Source organism: Halyomorpha halys, unplaced genomic scaffold (assembly GCF_000696795.3).
Source record: "Halyomorpha halys isolate HHAL.00 unplaced genomic scaffold, Hhal_1.1 Scaffold1274.1, whole genome shotgun sequence".
In the NCBI taxonomy this organism is placed as follows: domain Eukaryota; kingdom Metazoa; phylum Arthropoda; class Insecta; order Hemiptera; family Pentatomidae; genus Halyomorpha; species Halyomorpha halys.
In genome coordinates, this window is record NW_027113193.1 from 32,608 (window position 1) to 53,299 (window position 20,692).

General features: G+C 32.9%; 2 protein-coding genes across 2 annotated transcripts in view; one reads left to right on the plus strand and one right to left on the minus strand.

Annotated features, from left to right (window-relative positions):
* Positions 1-20,692, minus strand: part of LOC106689069 (uncharacterized) — a gene marked incomplete at its 3' end in the record, with an annotated part of 87,760 nt that overhangs the window by 21,775 nt on the left and 45,293 nt on the right.
* Positions 8,444-20,692, plus strand: part of LOC106689077 (putative ankyrin repeat protein RF_0381) — a 14,145-nt gene continuing 1,896 nt past the window's right edge. The window contains exons 1-4 of the mRNA XM_067050775.1: positions 8,444-8,465; positions 11,016-11,100; positions 15,165-15,599; positions 19,424-20,689. Coding sequence (XP_066906876.1) covers positions 11,038-11,100; positions 15,165-15,599; positions 19,424-20,689 — 1,764 coding nt within the window. The 5' untranslated portion in view covers positions 8,444-8,465; positions 11,016-11,037. The remainder of the gene's footprint in view (positions 8,466-11,015; positions 11,101-15,164; positions 15,600-19,423; positions 20,690-20,692) is intronic.

Genomic DNA, 20,692 nt, shown 5'->3' on the forward strand with positions numbered 1-20,692 from the left:
CAAGACTGTACCCTTAAGACTCGGAGACTGAACAATGGTAGTGAGGTAGTGGGTGAGGGCCACTAGCAAGACTGTACCCTTAAGACTCGGAGACTAAAAAATGGAGGTGAGTTTTAAAAAAATTAGAATGAATTAACAAAATACAGAATTTAAGGAAGATTAAATTTTCTAATATATGGGCTCTAATATAGTCATTAAAGTTCTCAAGATATAATTTTTTAAAAAGCAACATTTCATAAAAAATACACTGACTTTCTTGAAAAATCAGTAGTTAGTGAACTTATTTTGAGAAATGTATACCTCAAAACCATTCCAAATATAAATGTCTATCAAAACATAATTCAAAGCTAATTAATAGTGCTATAAAATAGTTTATTACGTTCATCTTCGTAGAAGTAGTAGTTTTCAAATATTGATTTCTAGCGATTCGGACAAATTTTTTTATTTATCAAAAAATATATCACAGGAACAATAAGACATATAGATGTCTTTCATCACTCAAATTAAAGCTAGTTAAATGTACTATAAAGTAATTTATAACGTTCTTCGAAGGAGCTAATATGAAATTAGACTAAACAACTTCACGAAAATGTTGATCTCTAGTTGTTCGTACTGACTTTTTGAATTTATGGAAAACAATATCTCAGGAAGTTATGAACGTAAAGATGTCTGTCAGCACTCAAATCAAAGCTACTTTAATGAACTATGATGTATTATATTCCCTATCTTCGTAGGAGTTGTAGGTTTCATGAGTGAAAAATTATTTTTTTTTTAACAGCCACCATGTTGTATTCCCCCTACCTATACTTTTCAGATTCCTCAATTAAGACTAATAATTTGATATGTATTGACATTTTGACAATCCTGGGTATTATTAAGGTGTTTCGTCATCTGCCCCCATACCTGGTCAGGGTATCCTTCTACGAACTTTTTAAGGCGTCCCCGGATATTAAAACATCTGTGTTAAGTTTGCCACATTACCAGAGTCCCCTGAAAAAATTAGATTGGCTAACCTTTAAGTGTTATAACAAAAATGACAGGTTTTGACGAGGGACCGGAATCAAATTAAGCAGGTGCAGACCCTTCCTGGACATGTCAAACTTTCTCACCCACTCTCGGGCCTGAGGAGGGCCTACCTCGGGAGCGTTCGGTCACCGATGGCCAATGAGAAAGGAGATTCAAAAATAAGGTAACGCCCTAAAAGGGAAGTGGGAAAAAAGACACAGGAAAACTAGATCAGGAAAAAGGATGGTCAAGAGGAAGGCTTAGACGGGTGAGAACCAGGCAGCAGAAGCCGGAGCGGAGCAAGATGCACTTCGACCAGATGAAGTCGTAAGAAGGGCCACGAGACCTGGACATCCCTTATGAACGAGACGACACCTACGGAACTACATCCCACGGCATGAATCATTCAAATCAACAGTTATAAGTATAAATTAAACAATAAGCAATAATATAAGAATCATATTTTATGACAACCATTCTTTTGAATCATTTTATTCATAGTAATAAATTGTAAATAAATACTTAGTTTCTTTATGTAGTTCATATACTATTATATAACCCAATATACCACCCTTTATTATACTGTATAATTAGTGGTAACAACATTTTATAAATATAAAGGTATTTAATTGGTAAACTGGTAAACACACAAATAGCCTTTGGAAAAGAATCCAATCATACTAATAGTTTTTTAGGACTCAATATATAATTAATTAATAAACTTATTTTTGGATAATTGCCTTCAGTGATTATCCTGGTATCCCGATTAAATCTCAAGGTAGTACATAGTAAATTATACGTAGTTTTGATTGAATTAATAAATAATTTTGGTGAAATAAGTGCCTTTTTTTTTACATCGCCTCTTATATAAGTGATATGTAATATATGTAACTATGTATTGTACAGGCTAACTCTTTCTGTCTGTTGGTCTAATATATATTGTAATATAATAATAATAACAACATAATAAAGATACTATAAATCTATAGTAAGTTTCTTCTTGTTGAAACTAAAACATTATAATCTACAAATATGATTTCCATGATTTACAGAACGCCTAATACAACGAAACTTCTGAAGAGCCGATTACCATCACTGGTAATTTGCGACCATATAATGTGACTATATTATGTTGGAGCTGTGACCAATGCCGAACGTGATGGAGATACTGCACAGCAAGGCGACCACCGGACCTGCTATCACGAACCACATCGCTCTCTCCTTTGGCATACCAAATATTCCCCACTTCTATTTATTGCTCTATATATTATTATCACATATATTCTATCGCTCTATGTTCTTTTGCTGATTGTTGATATTATTAATAATTTATTTTGCTATTTGACAACGAGTATAAATAAAATTCTGGTACACTCGTCACACAACGTCCATTTACCACCCTCCTTTGAAATGAAAATAATTTTTTTACATTTTTAAAAATTCATTTTTTGACATTTACATCTGTGCATAATAATACGCATAGTAAATTTGAATTAAGATCGTAAAGTTATGATACAGGCATGTAGTGAAAGTACCCATTGGTAGCACTCTAATATGTTTACAATTGAAGGCCTCGAGGCTATCTACCTTACCTAGAAGGATTGCCAGGAATGAAAGAACAATCCAGGTTAGAATCTAGAGGTTTTTAGTGTTTAGGGAATTTATAATGATATCTAGTTCGGGCAAGATCCGTTATAGTGCTGTAATAGTCAAAATCGACGTGCTGTTCCCTGTCTTTTCAGTATTGTGTGAGGATTCCAAATTAATCGTTTGTCCAGATGTAGTCCAAGGTAGCGGATCTGTTCTACAGGGGTACAGCAAAATTATTAAAGTATACTGTCGGCTGGTTTATGACAAAGAGTAAAGGTGCTTTGATGGGATTTATTTTCATTCTCCAATTTCGGCACCATTCTTTAAGAGCTGTGATAAGGGACTAGAGATTTTGGGGTGCAATCAAAGGGTTATTATTAACTGTGAGCACACATGTGTCATCGGCATACATGGTGAGGAAGGTGTTAAGATTAGTTGGGATGTCAGCTGTATAGACTGTGTAGAGGATGAAACCGAGGACACTTCCTTGAGGAACACCACCGGTCTGAGAGAAGAGCGATGAGTAGAAACCATTGGAGTTTTCTTAAAGATTTAAAAATATCAATTGATTATTCAATATGAAAATATTTCCCCTTACTAAATATGTCATATATACCTAAGTGAATTTAAGGTACGAAAATTGTCATTTCACCATATAAACAAAACGTCGTCAATTTTTTTTTTTCAGATTTTATGTTAATTACTATTAAAAATAGCAGATCGTTAATTTTTTATAAGTTAAGAAAATTAAAGAAACTTTTAAAGAATTTAATAAAGATGACTGTCATATTATAGAATAGAATTGGAAGAGCTCGAGCGTTCTATTTCCTAACCCGTCTTAGCCGATAGTGGGAATCAAGAAAAACTTTTAGTATTTTTTATCATACCTTTTATTGCAGCACATTGATATGTCCAAGAGGTAATGCCTAATATAGTACATTGGTTTTTGTGATAGTAGTGAATGAATGCACTAGCAGAGAATGACATTACTTAAATAATGTGATTGTATAGAAAATAATTATATTATAGATGTGTAAAAAACAATATTTCATAAAAGAAATTGAAATAATAGATAAATATAGATTACAAGATTTTTAATTGTATAAATACAATATATAGAAAAACATCGTTGATAATATTATATTAATTGTAATTATCATTATACAATTTTATAGTACAAGAGCCGGGAAGAAAAAAAGGCAGTTATCTCAACCCAATTTTTGATTACTTCAATAAAAACTATGTATAATTATTAGGCAAAATTGATGAGTCTGCCAAGAATAGGTAGGGGGTATAAAAATGGGGGCTATTTCAAAACCTTAAAAAGACATTGTTTTTTCATTCGGAGCTCTATATCTTAAAAACTACCAACAACACTAGAAAATCTAAGAGAACATTATTTAAAGAAGAGTAAATTCGCTGAAATATTAGCCCTAAAAGAGCTATTTATGTTTGAATGACGTTCTCTTAGGTTTTCTTGTGTTGTTCCTACTTTTTAAGATATAGTTATATCTCCAAATGAAAAATAATTTATTTTTATCGCTTTGAAACAGTCGCCATTTTTTATTCTCCCTACCTATACTTGGCAGACTCATCAATTTTTACTAGTAATTATACATAGTTTTCATTGAAGTATTAAAAATTTGGGGTGAGATAACTGCTTTTTTCTCCTCTGGGGCTCTTGTACTATTAGGATACATAGTACATGAGTATGGGGTAAATTCCGAAATTATGTACAATATATAGAATAATAATATCTTCTAATTGGAAGTTATTTTACCTCAGAAGTTAACAAATTAATAAAAAAAACTTCCTAGAAAACAAAATCCAGCGTTGAATAATATTTTTTTAAATTATTTTATCAAAGGTTATTGTCGGGTAATTTTTAATGAACATACCTTGAACTAGCAAAGTTCTTTATCGTAAGGGTCACTATCCAAGAAAGGAAAAAGGATTGAAATAGGAAAAAAAGATTTTTTAAAAGGAACTAGCAGAGGGCAGGTATTGAAGAGGGCCTAGCCTTCAAGAGGCAACTATTGACATTTCTTCAGCAACAAGTTAATAACTGACCTTCCTTCTATCTTGTCCTTTATACTCTGCAGATGTTGAGGTCATCTTTTTACTAAGCATAATTTTATAAATGCATTTCGTATGTAATAAGTATCTAAAATTTCTAAAAAAAAATATTGATTTAACTAAGTAATAGGGTGTACAAAAAAATGGCAGTTTGAGCCAAATATTTGTATTATTATTTCTTTGATATAAAATACAATTAATATTCAAAGAATAGTCCAATGTTATTTATCGTCATTAGCCATCTGTTAGCCAATTACTCGATCCCACGCTGATGCCATTCTTTGTGATAGCTGTCAAAGAACTCTTGGCCCGAAACTTCAACTACCACAATTTTTTTCCCTTGAATGGGCCATGGATCGAAACAAGTAGTAATGTCTGGTCTAAAGGGTCTGGAATATATGGTGGATCAGGAAGGAGTTCGAGTCCATGAAGTTCTTTAAACATTTCTTTGGTTCGACGGATGATCTCTGATTGCTGAGAAGTAAGTTCGTGAAGGACCAGTCTGCTGGTCTTTTTCGCCCATTGAGAGTAGATGGCGACTAACAGTATCACACAAAAGTACAAAAAAGTTGATAACGCTATTAATTTTAAGCCAAATGCTAAACCTTTATGCACATATTACATAGATATTGTTAATTATTTGATAATTTAATGTTAAAAATATTGTTAATAAATTAGTCATCTTTTGTAGAATAGAGGTAGGAGAGAATTCACATAGTTTGTAATCTGTTTGTTATCATCTTTGTAAAGATAACCCGGTTTCAAGAAAGTAAATTATGTTTTAAATCCCCTTATTTGTAATTATATATGCAACATTTATTTATTAATTTTGTATATAACTGACAACAATATGATTATTGTTAATATTTTTTGGCTAATAAGGACAATAGATAATGTGATATTAGGAGATATACTATCTTTTATATACTGAATTTATATTATATTAAGTAATTTTTTTAAATTATTAAAACATTGTGGTTTATTTATTAGTTGTTAAATGCATAAGATGAATGTTGTGAAATTGTTATCCTTATTGCTAAGATTACATGCATATCTCAAAATAACCATGTTTTTGAGATGTTACACTGTTAAACTTGGTCAGTGATATATTGCTATGTACTAGTAGCAGATTTACTTGGGATGCCAGGATAATCGCTGAAGGCAATTATCCAAAAATAAATTAATTAATTGATTACAAATTGCGTCCTAAAAACTATTATTATAATTGGATTCATTTCCAAAGGCTGTTTGTGTGTTTACCAGTTTACCAATTAAATATCTTTATATTTATAAAATGTTCTTACCATTAATTATATAGTATAATAAAGAGTGGTATATTGGGATATATAATAGTATATAAACTACATAAAGAACCTAAGTATTTATTTACAATTTGTTATTGTGATTAAAATGATTCAGATAAAGGTTGTCATAAAATATAGATTATTACATGATTACTTATTAGTTAATTTATACTTATAGCTGCTGATGCCGTGGGATGTAGTGCCGTAGGTGTCTTCTGTTCATAAGGGATGTCCACGTCTGGTGGCCCTTCTCACTACTTCGTCTGGTCGAAGTGCATCCGGACTGTGTTGGTGCTTCCCCGTCCAAGCCTTCCTGTTGAGTGTCTCCTTGCTCTTCTCAATCTCCTCTTGTCTTTTTCTCCCACCTCCCTTTTGGGGCGTTACCTTATTTTTAAATCTCTTCTCTGATTGGTTATCGATGTCCGAAGACTCCCGAGGCAGGCGTTCCCCTCGTCAGGGCCGAGGATGTGTAACAAAAAGTTTGACTTGTCCAGGAAGGGCCTGCACCTGGTTAATTTGATTCTGGTCCCTCATCACAAGCTATCATTTTTGTTAGAACACTTAAAGGTTAGCCAATCTAATTTTCTCAGGGGCCTCTGGTAATGTGACAAACTTAATACAGATGTTTTCATATCCGAGGATGCTAAAAGCTTCCCAGAAGGATACCCTGACCAGGTATAGGGGCAGATGACGAAACACCTTAATAATACCCCGGATTGTCAATACATAGCAATATGTATGTGGAAGTAAAACGTTTGGTAATTATGGAGTTTAGTAAGTGGACAGAAAAATTTACTATCATCTAAATTTAAGCAAACCATATCCTCCAATAAGTTTTGATTTTTTATCCTTCTTAGGGAGAGTAATATTACTGATCTTGCAAAAAAAATTGGGTTAAATCCTTATCGGTACTAACTAGCTTCTTTCTTCTTTAATTGGCTCATTTTTTTTGTAAATTTCTCTCCAATTATCCTCTAAATGAATAATCATCATTTCTCAAATCCATTTTCTTCAGACAATTATTATAAGTCTGCCTGTTGGAATATATTGCACACCTTAATTCGGCATTTATCTTTCTCTGCACCACAATATCTGACCTCATCTATGTTTTATGAAAACTACAACGAGCTCCGTATTTTTCTTTGTTTAAATTTTGCAGTTCTATATTCCAGAATAGTCAATATGACAGAATATTTAAATTAAACTATGAGTGTCAGTATTTCATTTAAATATAAATTCTATTAATTGAAAATATTTTTTTTTAATAATTTGTTTACTGTTATTTACTACTGTATACACATATATACAACTCGTAAATTTGCTGTAGGTGACATAGTGACATGATACAAACATGTGGAGAATCTACTCACCGATAGAACTCCAATAACATTTCTAGAGAAGAAATCGGTTTCTCGAAATTTCTCGAAGCCACCTTCTTTTCAGACGTCTAGGAGGATTATTAGGTAATGAAGGAGAAGGTTTGAAACAAGTGGATTTGGTTGGTTGAGAAGTTTATCATGGAAGGAATGGTATCTGGTTCTGGCCAAATCGGCAACATATGGAACAATGAGGTCCTGATGGATGACTTGATTTGTGACAAAGTAAAGAGCCTTACGGGATTTACGAAGGATTTTGGACTGTAAGGATTGGATTCGGGAGGAATTTGATGGTTTAGTGGAGCCCCAAAGCTCAACTCCGTATGTCCAGATAGGCCTTATAATAGCCATGTAGATCAGTCTTGTTATGGATTGGCAATTTAGATCGTTTTTCTAGTAAATGTTGTAATAGTAATCGGAATCGACGAACAGTTTTTTGTCTTTTTAGTTTTGTATGAGGATTCCATGCCAGTCGTTTGTCGAGATGTAGTCCTAAGTAACGGATCTGTTCGACAGGAATAAGTGGGGTATTACTAAAGGATTCTGTAGGGCAAGAGGTCATGGGTTTACGACGAACGGTAAATGTGATTTGGTGGGATTTATTGGAATTAATTTTAATCCTCTAGTTTTAGCACCATTCTTCAAGGGTGTTGATGGAAAATAATTTAAATACTGTTTCACTAACATATCAACAATATTATTTGTACCTCAATTTTTAAATGCCACATATTTTCTTAATTCTTGTAATTAAAAATGAATAAAACGTTAACATTCCACTTTGTTTGTAACAATATTTTTATTACGTCTCTTATTTCGAAATATTTAATTAAGATTATGATGCTACTTTCCTTGTATTATCAAATGACGCACTGGGTTCATCTGATATTTATACACTGTCTCGTGAACTCCTGATCCCATGAATCTTGTTTATTTCTCTTATTCTCATTTTTTATAATCAATCCCCTTCTTAGTACGCATAGTTTTATTTTAGTAATTATATCTACATAATACAGGAATATTCTGGAGGAGAGGGGTTATCGGCAGAAGATAAATTGGTAGGAGGGCAGATCTGAAAAATATTCCACAACGGACTTGCCCAGCGAGCGTTCTGAAGGTGAGAAGTTTATATTATTGTGTAATGTGTATCTATGTTTAATCTCATAGATATTGTAAGTGGAAAATGTAGTATTTCGAGTAAAACAAGATTTAAGACTTGGTCACAACCTGTACCTCATCATTAATTAATTCTCTCAGATTTTGTTAATACTATTTAAATTATATAAAACATTTAGGTAATATTTAAAACATAAATACCGGCCTGGATAGAAACTTTTCAAACATTTCCCAATTATATGCCGTGGTGAATAAATTTGCACCCTGATCTATGAGTCGGCCATATGAAAATATTCTTAATTAGTGGAGGTCGAACAAAGTTTAACAGAACACTATATTATTTATTCTATGTGTAATAGACATTTACAATTGATTAAGGCAAACAATTTGTTTATTTTTTTTAAATCGTAGTATTATTATATATATTATTATTATAGCAATAGATGGATATAGAAAAAAAGATAGATAGGAAAAAATGAGTCCATAATAAGAAAATTAATTTCTGTTAGATTAATAATTTATTTTACTAATTGATTGAGAGAGTTTGTTTTATTATTAACTCAAACTTTAAATGTTCTATTTTTTCTCTCAACTATTTATTTTAAAACAACTCCAACGTTTCGGATGGATTTGCACCATACTCAAGGAGACAACCTTTATAATTTGCTTTCATATTATTATTACATTATTCCCTTACACAATAATAATATTTTTTTTAATAAACCTTAATCATTGATATCATATTTCCTTAAAATGTCTCTTTTATAGGCTAATTGCCCATGCTATATCTTTAAAACAAAAATAATATCATAACAGTTCCCCACACTATTTTTTAAATAATTATTCACTTACAAACTTTATAATTTCAATTTAAAATTATTCCACAAAAAATGTCTGTCTTTAACAAAACCTACCTTCAACAGGTTAGGACTCTATTATTTATTTACAGTTTAATTAACGTTCTTTTTTTAATTTGTTGCATATAACTAATGGTCCTTTAGAATTTGATTTAAAGCTTACTTCATAATTTATATTTTCTGAATAGTCAAGTCTCTAATATTGTAAGATTAATTTACAAAAATAATTTTTAATTTATTATTCTATTTGTATATTTCTATTATATTCGTATGTGTATGTAAGCGATTTATTGTACGACTACATAATAATATTTGGGATTTCAATATTTCTTAAATTTTCTACTAAATTCATCTCATATAAATTTTAATATATATTGATAATTTCTGTATCAGTATTGTTCTTAGAGAATTTAATTTTTGTAGGAATATTATTGCTCGAGATAGATGTTTTGTTCAAAAATTATTGTTTTAATTCTAGATTAATAAAATCCATTGTTGTTATATTAAATATGTTTGTCTTATTATTCTTTTGTATACAGTAACAGTTAAATTCATTTTCCAGTTAAATAACCGTTACCAGTATGTGCGGAGAAAACTTATTGTTAATTTTATATTTCTTACATTAGTTTTACTAATTTAATAAATAAAGAAATTAATCCTGCAATGATTTCTGGTCTTACTGTTGAAACATGATTTTGATTTTGAAAATTTCAAGCAGATGCATCAAAAAATAAAAATAGTTTTAGAAGAAAATTATTAGAATCCATTTACATTTCAGAAAATATAAATTATATCGTAAGCCTTAAATCAAATTCTTAAGGACTAAACGACCATTAGTTATAAGCAACAAATTAAAAAAGAACATTAATTAAACTGTAAATAAATAAGTCCTAACCTATTGAAGGTAGGTTTTGTTGTTAACGTTGTTAAAGAAAGAAATTTTTTGTGGAATAATTTTAAATTGTTTATAATTCAATTTAAAATTATTCCACAAAAAATTTCTTTCTAGAGTCCTAACCTGTTGAAGGTAGGTTTTGTTAAAGACAGACATTTTTTGTGGAATAATTTTAAATTGAAATTATAAAGTTTGTAAGTGAATAATTATTTTTAAAATAGTGTGAGGAACTGTTATGATATTATTTTTGTTTTAAAGATATAGCATGGGCAATTAGCCTGTAAAAGAGATATTTTAAGGAAATATGATATCAATGATTAAGATATATTAAAAAACATTATTGTAATAATGAATTACTTTTCTTGCTATCCATTTCAAATGAAATTCAATGTAATTAATAATTATATAAACAAGGTCATAAGAATAACGGATACCAGTAGTATTTGAAAACAGTAAGAAGTATAATATTTAAAATATTTCTAGAAAATGTTTACATCAAAAATTCAATTTCCAAAATTTGGGATATAAACCTTGAAAATAAAGTAACAAATGATAAAGCAATTTTGAAGAAGTATTATGGTTTAAATTATATAAAAGGTTTATCGGAAGATATCCAGAGGTCATTTAAAGATTATGATGTTGATGATTATTAATTATGTTATTGACGTAACAATATAATTATGAACTATTATGGCAATTTGAAGGATAAAATTGAAATCAAAAGTTGAATATTTAGTCAGGTGATAGTTTTTTTTTTAATATAAAAATTAATATGTAATATATATATTTTTTTCAGCAGTTTCATTGACCACCCCAGCATAATGAGTGCAAGCATATACCAATGTGTCATATTTCTAATGACTTCTTTAATAGTATCTTCACTGGTAAGTCGAACCGTTTGAACTACTTTTGTCTATACACTTATTATAACCTGTACCTACCTGTACCCAATTATCTCGAATTCACCGCTAGATAAGGAAGTATCAGGTACCCACTCAGCCCTAAAGGGAAGTAGTGCACCTGGGCTGGAATGTACTGATCAAGTTTTGTTCATTATAAGTTTTCTAAGAAATATATATTACATAATAATTGTGTAATAACTTTATTTTATCATGTCATTGTAATAGACGTATCGCGGTTGGATGCGTTGTTCTTCATTAGCGAATTTAATATTCTGCACGGGTCACAGGCAAATTGTTTTCTGGAAGGAGGAACGAGGAAGGAAAATAACGGAATAAATTACTTTTACAAAATTATCTGCAATAAAAGCTATACATATATCAATAAAAGCTATATAGACCCTCAGGTCATTTTCAAGGATACCTTTATTTTGATGTCATTTTCTTTTTTAAGATCTTAAAAATGCCGGATAATTGCCTTTGTCCCATCTATAACTTTTTCTATATAATTCTTTCTTAAATATGAACACTATATATAATTCTTTCTTAAATATGAACACTAAATATAATTACTAGTCGTAATTGATAAGAATATAAGTATAGGTAAGTGGAATACAAAGATAAACTACTTTAGAATACATTTAACTAGCTTTAATTTGAGTGCTTGCAGATATCTCAACGTCTTATGTTTCCTGAGATATATTTCATAAATTATAATCTTTTCCCGAACAACTAGACATCAATATATTGAAAATTTAAAATTGTCGAATATCAAGAAACCTACTACTCCTACGAAGATAAACATTATTAACTAAGTTATAGTAAATTTAACTAGCTTTACTTTGAGTGCTAATAGACATCTGAACTTTGAATAGTTCTTGAGATATAGATTTTTCAATATAAACTACTCAATTTTTAGTGCATTCTTTATGATACGTTGTAATTTACAAAGCTATAGATCGGCCAATATTGAACTAAATAGCTTTATGAATGGTTTCATTTTAGCAAATTTACTCTACTTTAAATTATGTTCTCTTAGGTTTTCTATTGTTGCTGGTAGTTTTAAAGGTATAGATCTTAGATGAAAAATTAATTTTGTGTTTAACGTTTTGAAACAGCCACCATTTTCTATTCCCCCTACCTATACTTGGAAGACTCATCAATTTTGACTAGTAATAATACATAGCTTTCATTAAGTTAAAAAAAAATGGGGTGAAATTACTGCATTTTTCTCCTCTTGAGCTCTTGTATTCATTGGATAATGCAGTGTTCTCTAAATTTTCTAGCCTTATGGTAAAAATTACTGGTTGATTTTTAAGTCATTAATCTATTTCCTTATTATTTATTTTAATACTTATACGTAAACAGACAATTTTGTATAAACCATTATGTTTATTAATTTTAGCCAAAATACTGAAAAAAAGCCACTTAATTCAACTTTATTGCATTTATTTTTTCTATTTCAAGCATATGAGATAGCACAGTCAACTGGTTCATGTACGTGAACGAAATCTAAGTAATGGGTTTCTCCACGTTTTTATAAACATTTTCAAACACAAAATTTACAAAAAAAAAAAAAGTCACGTTATTATAAAAAGGGGGAAAAGTAATATTTACGCACTTTTTTTGCCTATAACTCGAGTTAGTTTATAACATAATAATTAGTTTGCCAATAACATCGGAAATTCTATATCGTGTTAGCTAAAACTGTATTAATTTTATTATTATTATAATATATGGCACTATTAACTTATTATTTTTCTCGGCATCTCCTGATAGCTAAATATAATTCCGGTTAATGTTTATCTTGAAATATTTAGCAATGTGTGTTATACTTTAATCTAATATTTTGTCAACCATTTTTTTTTTCTTTACACAGAATTACTCTAAATAACTCCAATATATATCCTCACATAGAAAGGATTTTTTTTTCAGTTTTATCCATTATCGTGGTCTTTATAATTTTTAAAAGTTTATTATATGAATTAAATAGACTGCTTCAGAAAATTCTTTGATCTTCTAGTGTAAAATATTCCAACATTGTTTCACTAATTTTCTTTTTTTCTGCCTCCTGCATTTAGGAAGAAAAAAAAATTGACATGAAAAAAAAAAACAACAGAAAAGTTTGAATGTAAAACAAATTAATCCATAATATTATGTTTTTTTTAATCACATTTTTTTTTTTTAACTCGTTCACAACAGTTTCGCTGGAAAATGGATTTGAAGTCGGTAATAGTTTTAAAAGTAAAAATAAAACTGATTAGAAACAATATTGATGCACTGTTATTAAAACATAATAATCTAAAATTATAGATGATATTTTTAAAATAAGGTGCACCTAAAGAGTCATGCTGAAGCAAATAATTCACTAATTAAATATTCAGAGAGTAATAAATATAAAAAACTTCCAATTATTTGTAAAGATATCCAAACATAATCTCTAAGATAATTTTAGTACATAAATCTCAGTTGGTTGTTTTTTTAGTAAGAAATATTATTAAAGTGCTACAAATGAGTAGTTTATCATATCATTGTGATCTTACATTAAATTTACTGGATGTATATTTTTTTTAATTTCATTTAAACTGGATTTAGTGAATGACACATTTCTTCCTTATTAAAATACAATAATTTATTTTAATTATATTGTTTCAAATTCTTGAGACAAGGTAATTATTTTTTACCATTCCAACGTTTCGGCCATTCTAGCCATCCTCAAGGACATCTTCAATATAATTTCTTTCCCATATTAATTTAAAGTTTCTTTTGCAGGCTATTCTGCCCAGGTCATTTTCTTTATTATAAGTTAAAAGCCTCTTTTTTTAAACAGGTTATTAATGGTTTGTTATATGGTGGTGTATTAATTGTTGATAATCTTATATAAGAAAATTAAATGTTAATGATTTTAAATTTTTAAAAAATAGGCTTTTAACTTATAATAAAGAAAATGACCTGGGCAGAATAGCCTGCAAAAGAAACTTTAAATTAATATGTGGAAGAAATTATATTGAAGATGTCCTTGAGGATGGCTAGAATAGCCGAAACGTTGGACTGGTAAAAAATAAAGTGTTGAGACAATAATGGATACGAATTTTTGATTTATTTAATAAACAATAATTTATTTCATAACATCAGCAACGTTTCGGGAGATTTGCCCCATCTTCAGGCTGCTAAAAAACAAATTCAACAAAACCATAAACATGCGCTTACAACAACCCTAATATATCATATACACTCAAAGAACTATTTATAAACTATTTACTTGATAACAAAAACCTATATATAACATATAATTTTCTCCTTTATTGTCAGTCTTGCTAATATATAATAATTAAAAACTAGTAACAAGTTTTATTCATTAAATGGCATTAATATTATTTGGCTCAGCAACAATATATTAGCAAGAATGAATTTGTTTTTTAGCAGCCTGAAGATGGGGGAAATCTCCCGAAACGTTGCTGATGATATGAAATAAATTATTGTATTTTAATAAGGAAGAATTGCGTCATTCACTAAATCCAGTTTAATTCCATAAGACTCTTCCAGTAAAAAGATCATTAAGTTTTAATATCATTTATTTATAACTTCCCCCTGATGGATGCATTTTTACGTAAATATAATTAAAAAATTAAAATAAAAAGTTATAAGGACAATAAAGTGATAACATCATACACAGAAAATAAAATGTATTATAAATTTAATAATCCTTTGACTGGAAGAATCTTAAGGTATTAACTTGATTTAGTGAATGATAACACTTTCTTCCTTCTTACTTAAAGACTTAAAGGAGAATAATCATATGTTAAAGATAAGTTTTGTTATCAGGTAAATAATTTATAATTAGTTCTTGAGTGTAAATGATATAGTAATGTTGTTACAAGCACATGGTTATAGTTTTGTTGAATTTAATGTTAGCAGCCTGAAGATGGGGGAAATCTCCCGAAACGTTGCTATGTAATAAGTAATAAATTATTATACAGTAAGAAGGAAGAAAGTGTTATCATTCACTAAATCAAGTTAAAATGTATTATAATTTATCATTTTTTTAGTGTGAGGACATGCCTACTATCGACTGTGATAAGAAAACGTTGGTGAGATCTTTGTGCCTCAACGTAAGCGACAGTATGCTACAATCTGGCATCAACTTTGGCGCAGCCGCGTATAGGTACAGGCTGACCACCGCCACTGCAATAGAACTCAGCAGTCCGCAGGCTCTCCTCCTGTCCCTAGTCCACTACCTGGCCACAGGAGATGGGGCAACCTGTTCCGTCCTGGCTGAATGCTCTCATCACATCCAGCAACTGCGGTCTAACCACCTCAGGTTCTGGCTGAAAGAGGACTTTATATTCAAGTCCAAGGATATAGAAGATGCATTGGTACATCTTAATGCACTAGTCGCCACTGGATCGCTAAAACTGCCCTCAAACGTCTTAACAGTTATCTCTTCTCTCGCAGAAGAGTACGGGATTACTTCGCAATCGAAGGTATATTATTCCATACATCAATTTTCAATTATTTATCTTCCGATGTTTTATATTTGACCTCTGTCCTGGCCATTTTTTGACCATGAGTATGTTACCCAGGTACACTTGTAGCTATCTCTTCTAGGTGAACCAAGTACAGTTGGCATCACAGCTCAGCGAACTGTACAGAGTACTTAATAGTTGCCTACGATTACTTTACTTCTAATTAATATATATTAGTTGGGATAAAAGGGCAGTTATGGACAAGGGTCTCGGAAAAATATGGCATCGCCCGTTTTGTCGCAGAACTTTCTAACCTAAAAATGAGAGCTCCATAAAGCGGACTAGTTCCATCTATCTTAATAACTATTTTTTTGTGTTTCCATGTACTTTTATAGAGCTAAATCAAATTTAATACAGTGCATACTTCTGGATTGAGGAATCCAATACATGTATCATATACTTTTTATAGCAATGGAGATTTTTTCATGTCTGATCCAGATTAATACACGAATAAATTTGTAATAAGCATCTTCTGGTAATAGAAGGATCGACTGATAATACTTCTATCAACTGCTTCTTATACTGAAAAATAAGAAAGCAGGCATACTGTGAAAACAAGTTCTAAAGTATGGTTACCGTCAGTAATTTGGCCATCAATGATTGAAAGGAAATACTTCGGGCAGAGGGATCTAAGTTTATCCAAAGCTACGGTTTGAAAGCCTCTAGGTCCAAAGAGGAATTATCAGACTTTCTGAATCAGAGATCTCGCGTGCTTCCAAACTCCCCCCCTTTCTCGTCATTTCTGGCATCGGGGTGCGGCAGCAGTGGGGCATGCACATTGCCACTGCTTCCGAATCTCAACAGTATAATAGTTAGGGGTTCCATTGGTTGAACGCTTGATGGGGATGCACCTTTTCCTCTACATCCATCCGGTCGATCCAGCCGTCCGATTGTGACCTGCAGCCCACCAGCCTTCCTTTTCTCAGTCTAATTCAACTTCCCCGAGTAAAATGCGCGAGGCCCACCACCTTTTTCCACCCGTAAAATAACTCCCTGATGAATGGATAATTCTCTTCTACCATCAGATAGGGGAAGTCCAACTCGGCGAGGGCGAAAATCCCGGAGTTTCTCGACAGCCTGGCTTTTTGTCCTTCCATGGTGGAGCATTTCACTATTACGTGTTCTGCTTTTTCAGAAACACTGCACGTAGGGCACCGGTGCTCTAAGCTCTACAGCTTCCCCGGAACCTCCCCCCCCTTCCACTGTGTTCTGTTAGGTCTGTGGGACTCAATAGTCTGGGGAACCCACGTCATTTTCTCTTCCTCGCCATTTCTAGCATACAGAGTTCATCAGCAGTTGGGTAATGCGCTAGGATTACGCATGCCACTGCTACCAATAATTATCCATTTTATTTATTTTACTATTTTATAATTTAAAAAAAATATATATTTACTTATTGAGGTTCAACCGTGGTGCAGCCCAGCGCACGCCTGAGCACCTTTTAGATGGGGCTGCACCATATCCACCTGCATCCGTCTGAGTCCATCCTCCAGCATGCTGCCTGGTCCAGCCTGCGTCTGCTTCTTGCCGACTCGGCGAGGGCGAATATCCTGGTTTGCCTCAACAACCTGGCACGATGTCCTTCCATGGCAATGCAATCCAACGCTACATGGTCTGCAGTTTCAGGGACTCCACACGTAGGGCACCGGGGGTCAATGTTCTTCCCAGACCTTTGCAGCTTTCCCCACAACCCACCATGTACCGTCAGGATCTGCGAGACCCAATAATCTGGGAGGACCCACTCCGCTCTCAGTCTTGACTTGACGATAGGGAAGAACTTCCTCAGAGTGGCGCCCTTCTGGCTAAACAGCCACCGTCCATTCCATTCTTCAATGGAGTGGTCTGGGGGACCCAATAAGCCTTCAATCTTGATTTGACGATGGGGAAGAATTTTCGCAAAGTATCGCCCTTCTGGCTTGTTGCCCATCGTCTTATCCAATCCTCTATAGGTTTCTCCCGCAGCATCTTCGTCCATAAGTTTACCTCATGTTTAAGGAAACCTTGAGGATGAGGTCCTGGCCAGCACTTGCACTGCCTCATATGACACCTTTCAGTTCTTGCGTGAGGTTCCGGCCCCACGTAGGTGATGCGTACGTCCAAACACTCACGATCACACCTCTATATTTTGCCATCGAACAGGGTACCTAAATCCCCAAAAACGCATCCCTTATCCTGCTTAATCTACTGAATGACAGGGTCACCCTATACTTTAAGGTGAGTAGTGGCATCAAATCGTCTTCTTATCCTCACACCATGATATGTTACCTCCTCACTTGGTCTATCCTTCTCTTCTTGGAGATCTAGGGTGATAGAAACCTCTTATGAGTATGGTCTGGGTCTTGGCTACCGCCATACTGAACTTCCTCTTCATGCACCATTCCCCAACGAGTCTGGCGCACCTCTCCACTTCTATCTTTAGGCTGGCAAATGTTCTTGGCTACGATGACTGCAGGTGGTCGAGAAACCCTTTATCCTCTAGTTCCCCCAGAACTCATAAAAATACTAGCTTTCACAAAGCCGAAGGAAAAATTCTGTATATACTCTTATCTTGAAGAAGGGTGAATTATTAATTAAAAAAATACGAACCAAAACATGTTTTGCGTTAAATATATTAATTAAATCCTATTGTCGGAACTATCCTTATAAATATAAATGCTACCAAATAGTGAGGATTTTGACATCAATGAATACCAAAAAATGTTGGTGGAGAGGTTGTAAAAAGAGGTGAGAGGGAATGAGAATTAAAGAATGTGGAGATCATACCACACTGTTTCAATCATTGTGTTACCGCCAATCAAATGTTTATAAATATCTTTAAGGTTATCCAAAAAAAATTACAGAAAAAGAGATTTAAACAGGCAGATTATCTTGGTAAAATAACGCCTGAGCATGTTGGAAAGCAACGGAATTCTTTATAGAGGATGGAGACTTTCGAAGCTTGAATGGATATAGACATCCCATGTGTATCAGATGCGAAATCCTGAGACAGCTTGTCAAACCATCATGATCTTCTCTACCTTTCAGTCAATGGGGTAACTGCATTCTAAAAACTTTAAGAAAATTATTTCTCCCTTACTTTTTATTATCTTGTATTGTCCATCCTTTTATAATATTTTGTAAACACTGGTCCATAGAGAAAAACTTCGCCATAGAGAGAATGTCAGATAAAGTAGAAGACGAAGAGAGCTCGCTGTTGCCGATTCCCACATTGCCGTACAGGATTAAAAAAAATCATTCTTATTATAATCAGGATGATACGTGTCCTATCTACATTCTTAAGGGAACGATAGCTTTTACTAAACTATAAATAGTTGATGTGAAATTGTTTTCAAAATGGATCGATATTTTGTCGCCATTTTTTTAAAAAAATGTTTAGCGTTTCAATTTTGTCACTGTAGTTCCTAATAAAGTGCAAACGTCATTTTTTGTTAATCTCATTAACGTTTTTGCCATTCCATGTACAATCACTTATCTCTGAAAACCACTTACTACTTTCTATTCTGACTTCTTAGAGATCGCAACAAATGAAATTACCTTAAAATAAAAAAAAAAAGACTCGAAAAAAGGAAAGTAAAAAATATTGCTTGTTAATGCTGAATATAGTTGAACCCTCGAAATAATATGAGCTTTTAACTCCTTAAATAAATAATTTAATTTGCTTATCTGTTACCTAAATATCCACTTAAAACCTTAGTTGTATAAATAACATTATAAATTTGGTATTATAACTCACAACTTCCAATAGTGAATTATAAAAAATTCAATATATATTTTATTTCTAGAAAACCAGGGACGGATTGGGACATGAACTGGAAAAAGCTGTAGCGGACAACAACGCCTGTGAAATTATTTCCATAGCCACTAAAGGAGGAAATGTCAACGGTTCGACTCAGTCAGGGGGCAGCCTCATTCATCTGGCCGTGAAGACTGGCAGCACGTCCTCCATCGCTGCACTGGGTTTCCTGAAGGCAGATCTTGAAGTTCGCAACGTTGAAGACGCAACTCCTTTGGAAGAAGCTATTAAAAATAACAGTGGTGCGTCGATCAAGGGACTGTTATTGGCAGGGGCTAAAGTTGAGAAGCGTCGGGTCAATGGTAACTCTTATCTCCACATCGCGGCTGCTGCTGGCAGGAATGGAGCACTGCAGGCCTTACTGGGGGCGGGGCTAGATCCCAACACAAAGAATGATCTCGGCGACACCCCGCTAATACTTGCTGTCAGGACGGGCAATGTCCAGGGGGCAGAAATCTTACTGCAAAAATTGGCTAATGCCAGTTTGCAAGAGGAAGAAGAAAAGGCTATTTTACAGATAGCCGTTGCGTCATCTAATGTTGATATGTTTAAAGTACTTTTGAAATATGTGACATCACCAGATCTCCGATTCGAAAATAATGACACCTTAGGACACATAATAGTCCGCTTGAGCACTACAACTGAAATTCTGGCAGAACTGAAAGGGTACAGAATGCAAGTCAACATCAGAAACCATGATGGCCTCGCGCCTTTACATATTTGTACTGCACCATCTTTTGCTAGAACACTCCTAGAGTTGGGTGCAGAAGTTAATTTCACAACAAAAAAAGGACAAACGGCTCTCCATATTGCTTCGGCTAATGGATTTCTGGAGGTGGTAAAGGTTCTAATGCAAAGTGGTGCCGGGATAGATATACAAGATGACGATGGTGTTACGGCTCTGATGGCTTCTGCAAAAAAGGCAAACAACATAGTTAGTTACTTATTGAACAGTGGAGCAGATCAAACATTCCAGTGCAAGAGTGGTTGGACTGCACTCCACTACGCAACTGACGGGGGCTGTACTGAGTGTACATTAACTTTGTTAAGCAATGGGGCAAAATTAAATAAAAAGGATATTGAAGGATACACATCCCTACATCTAGCGGCACGAAGAGGACATCTTGGTGTGGTGACCGCACTGGTAGACCGTGGAGCGGATTTAAGAGCTAAAAATATTAGGGGCTGGACACCGCTTATGGAAGCATCGTATCATGACCATTTAGATACTGTCAAACTCTTTATCGACCGAGGAGCG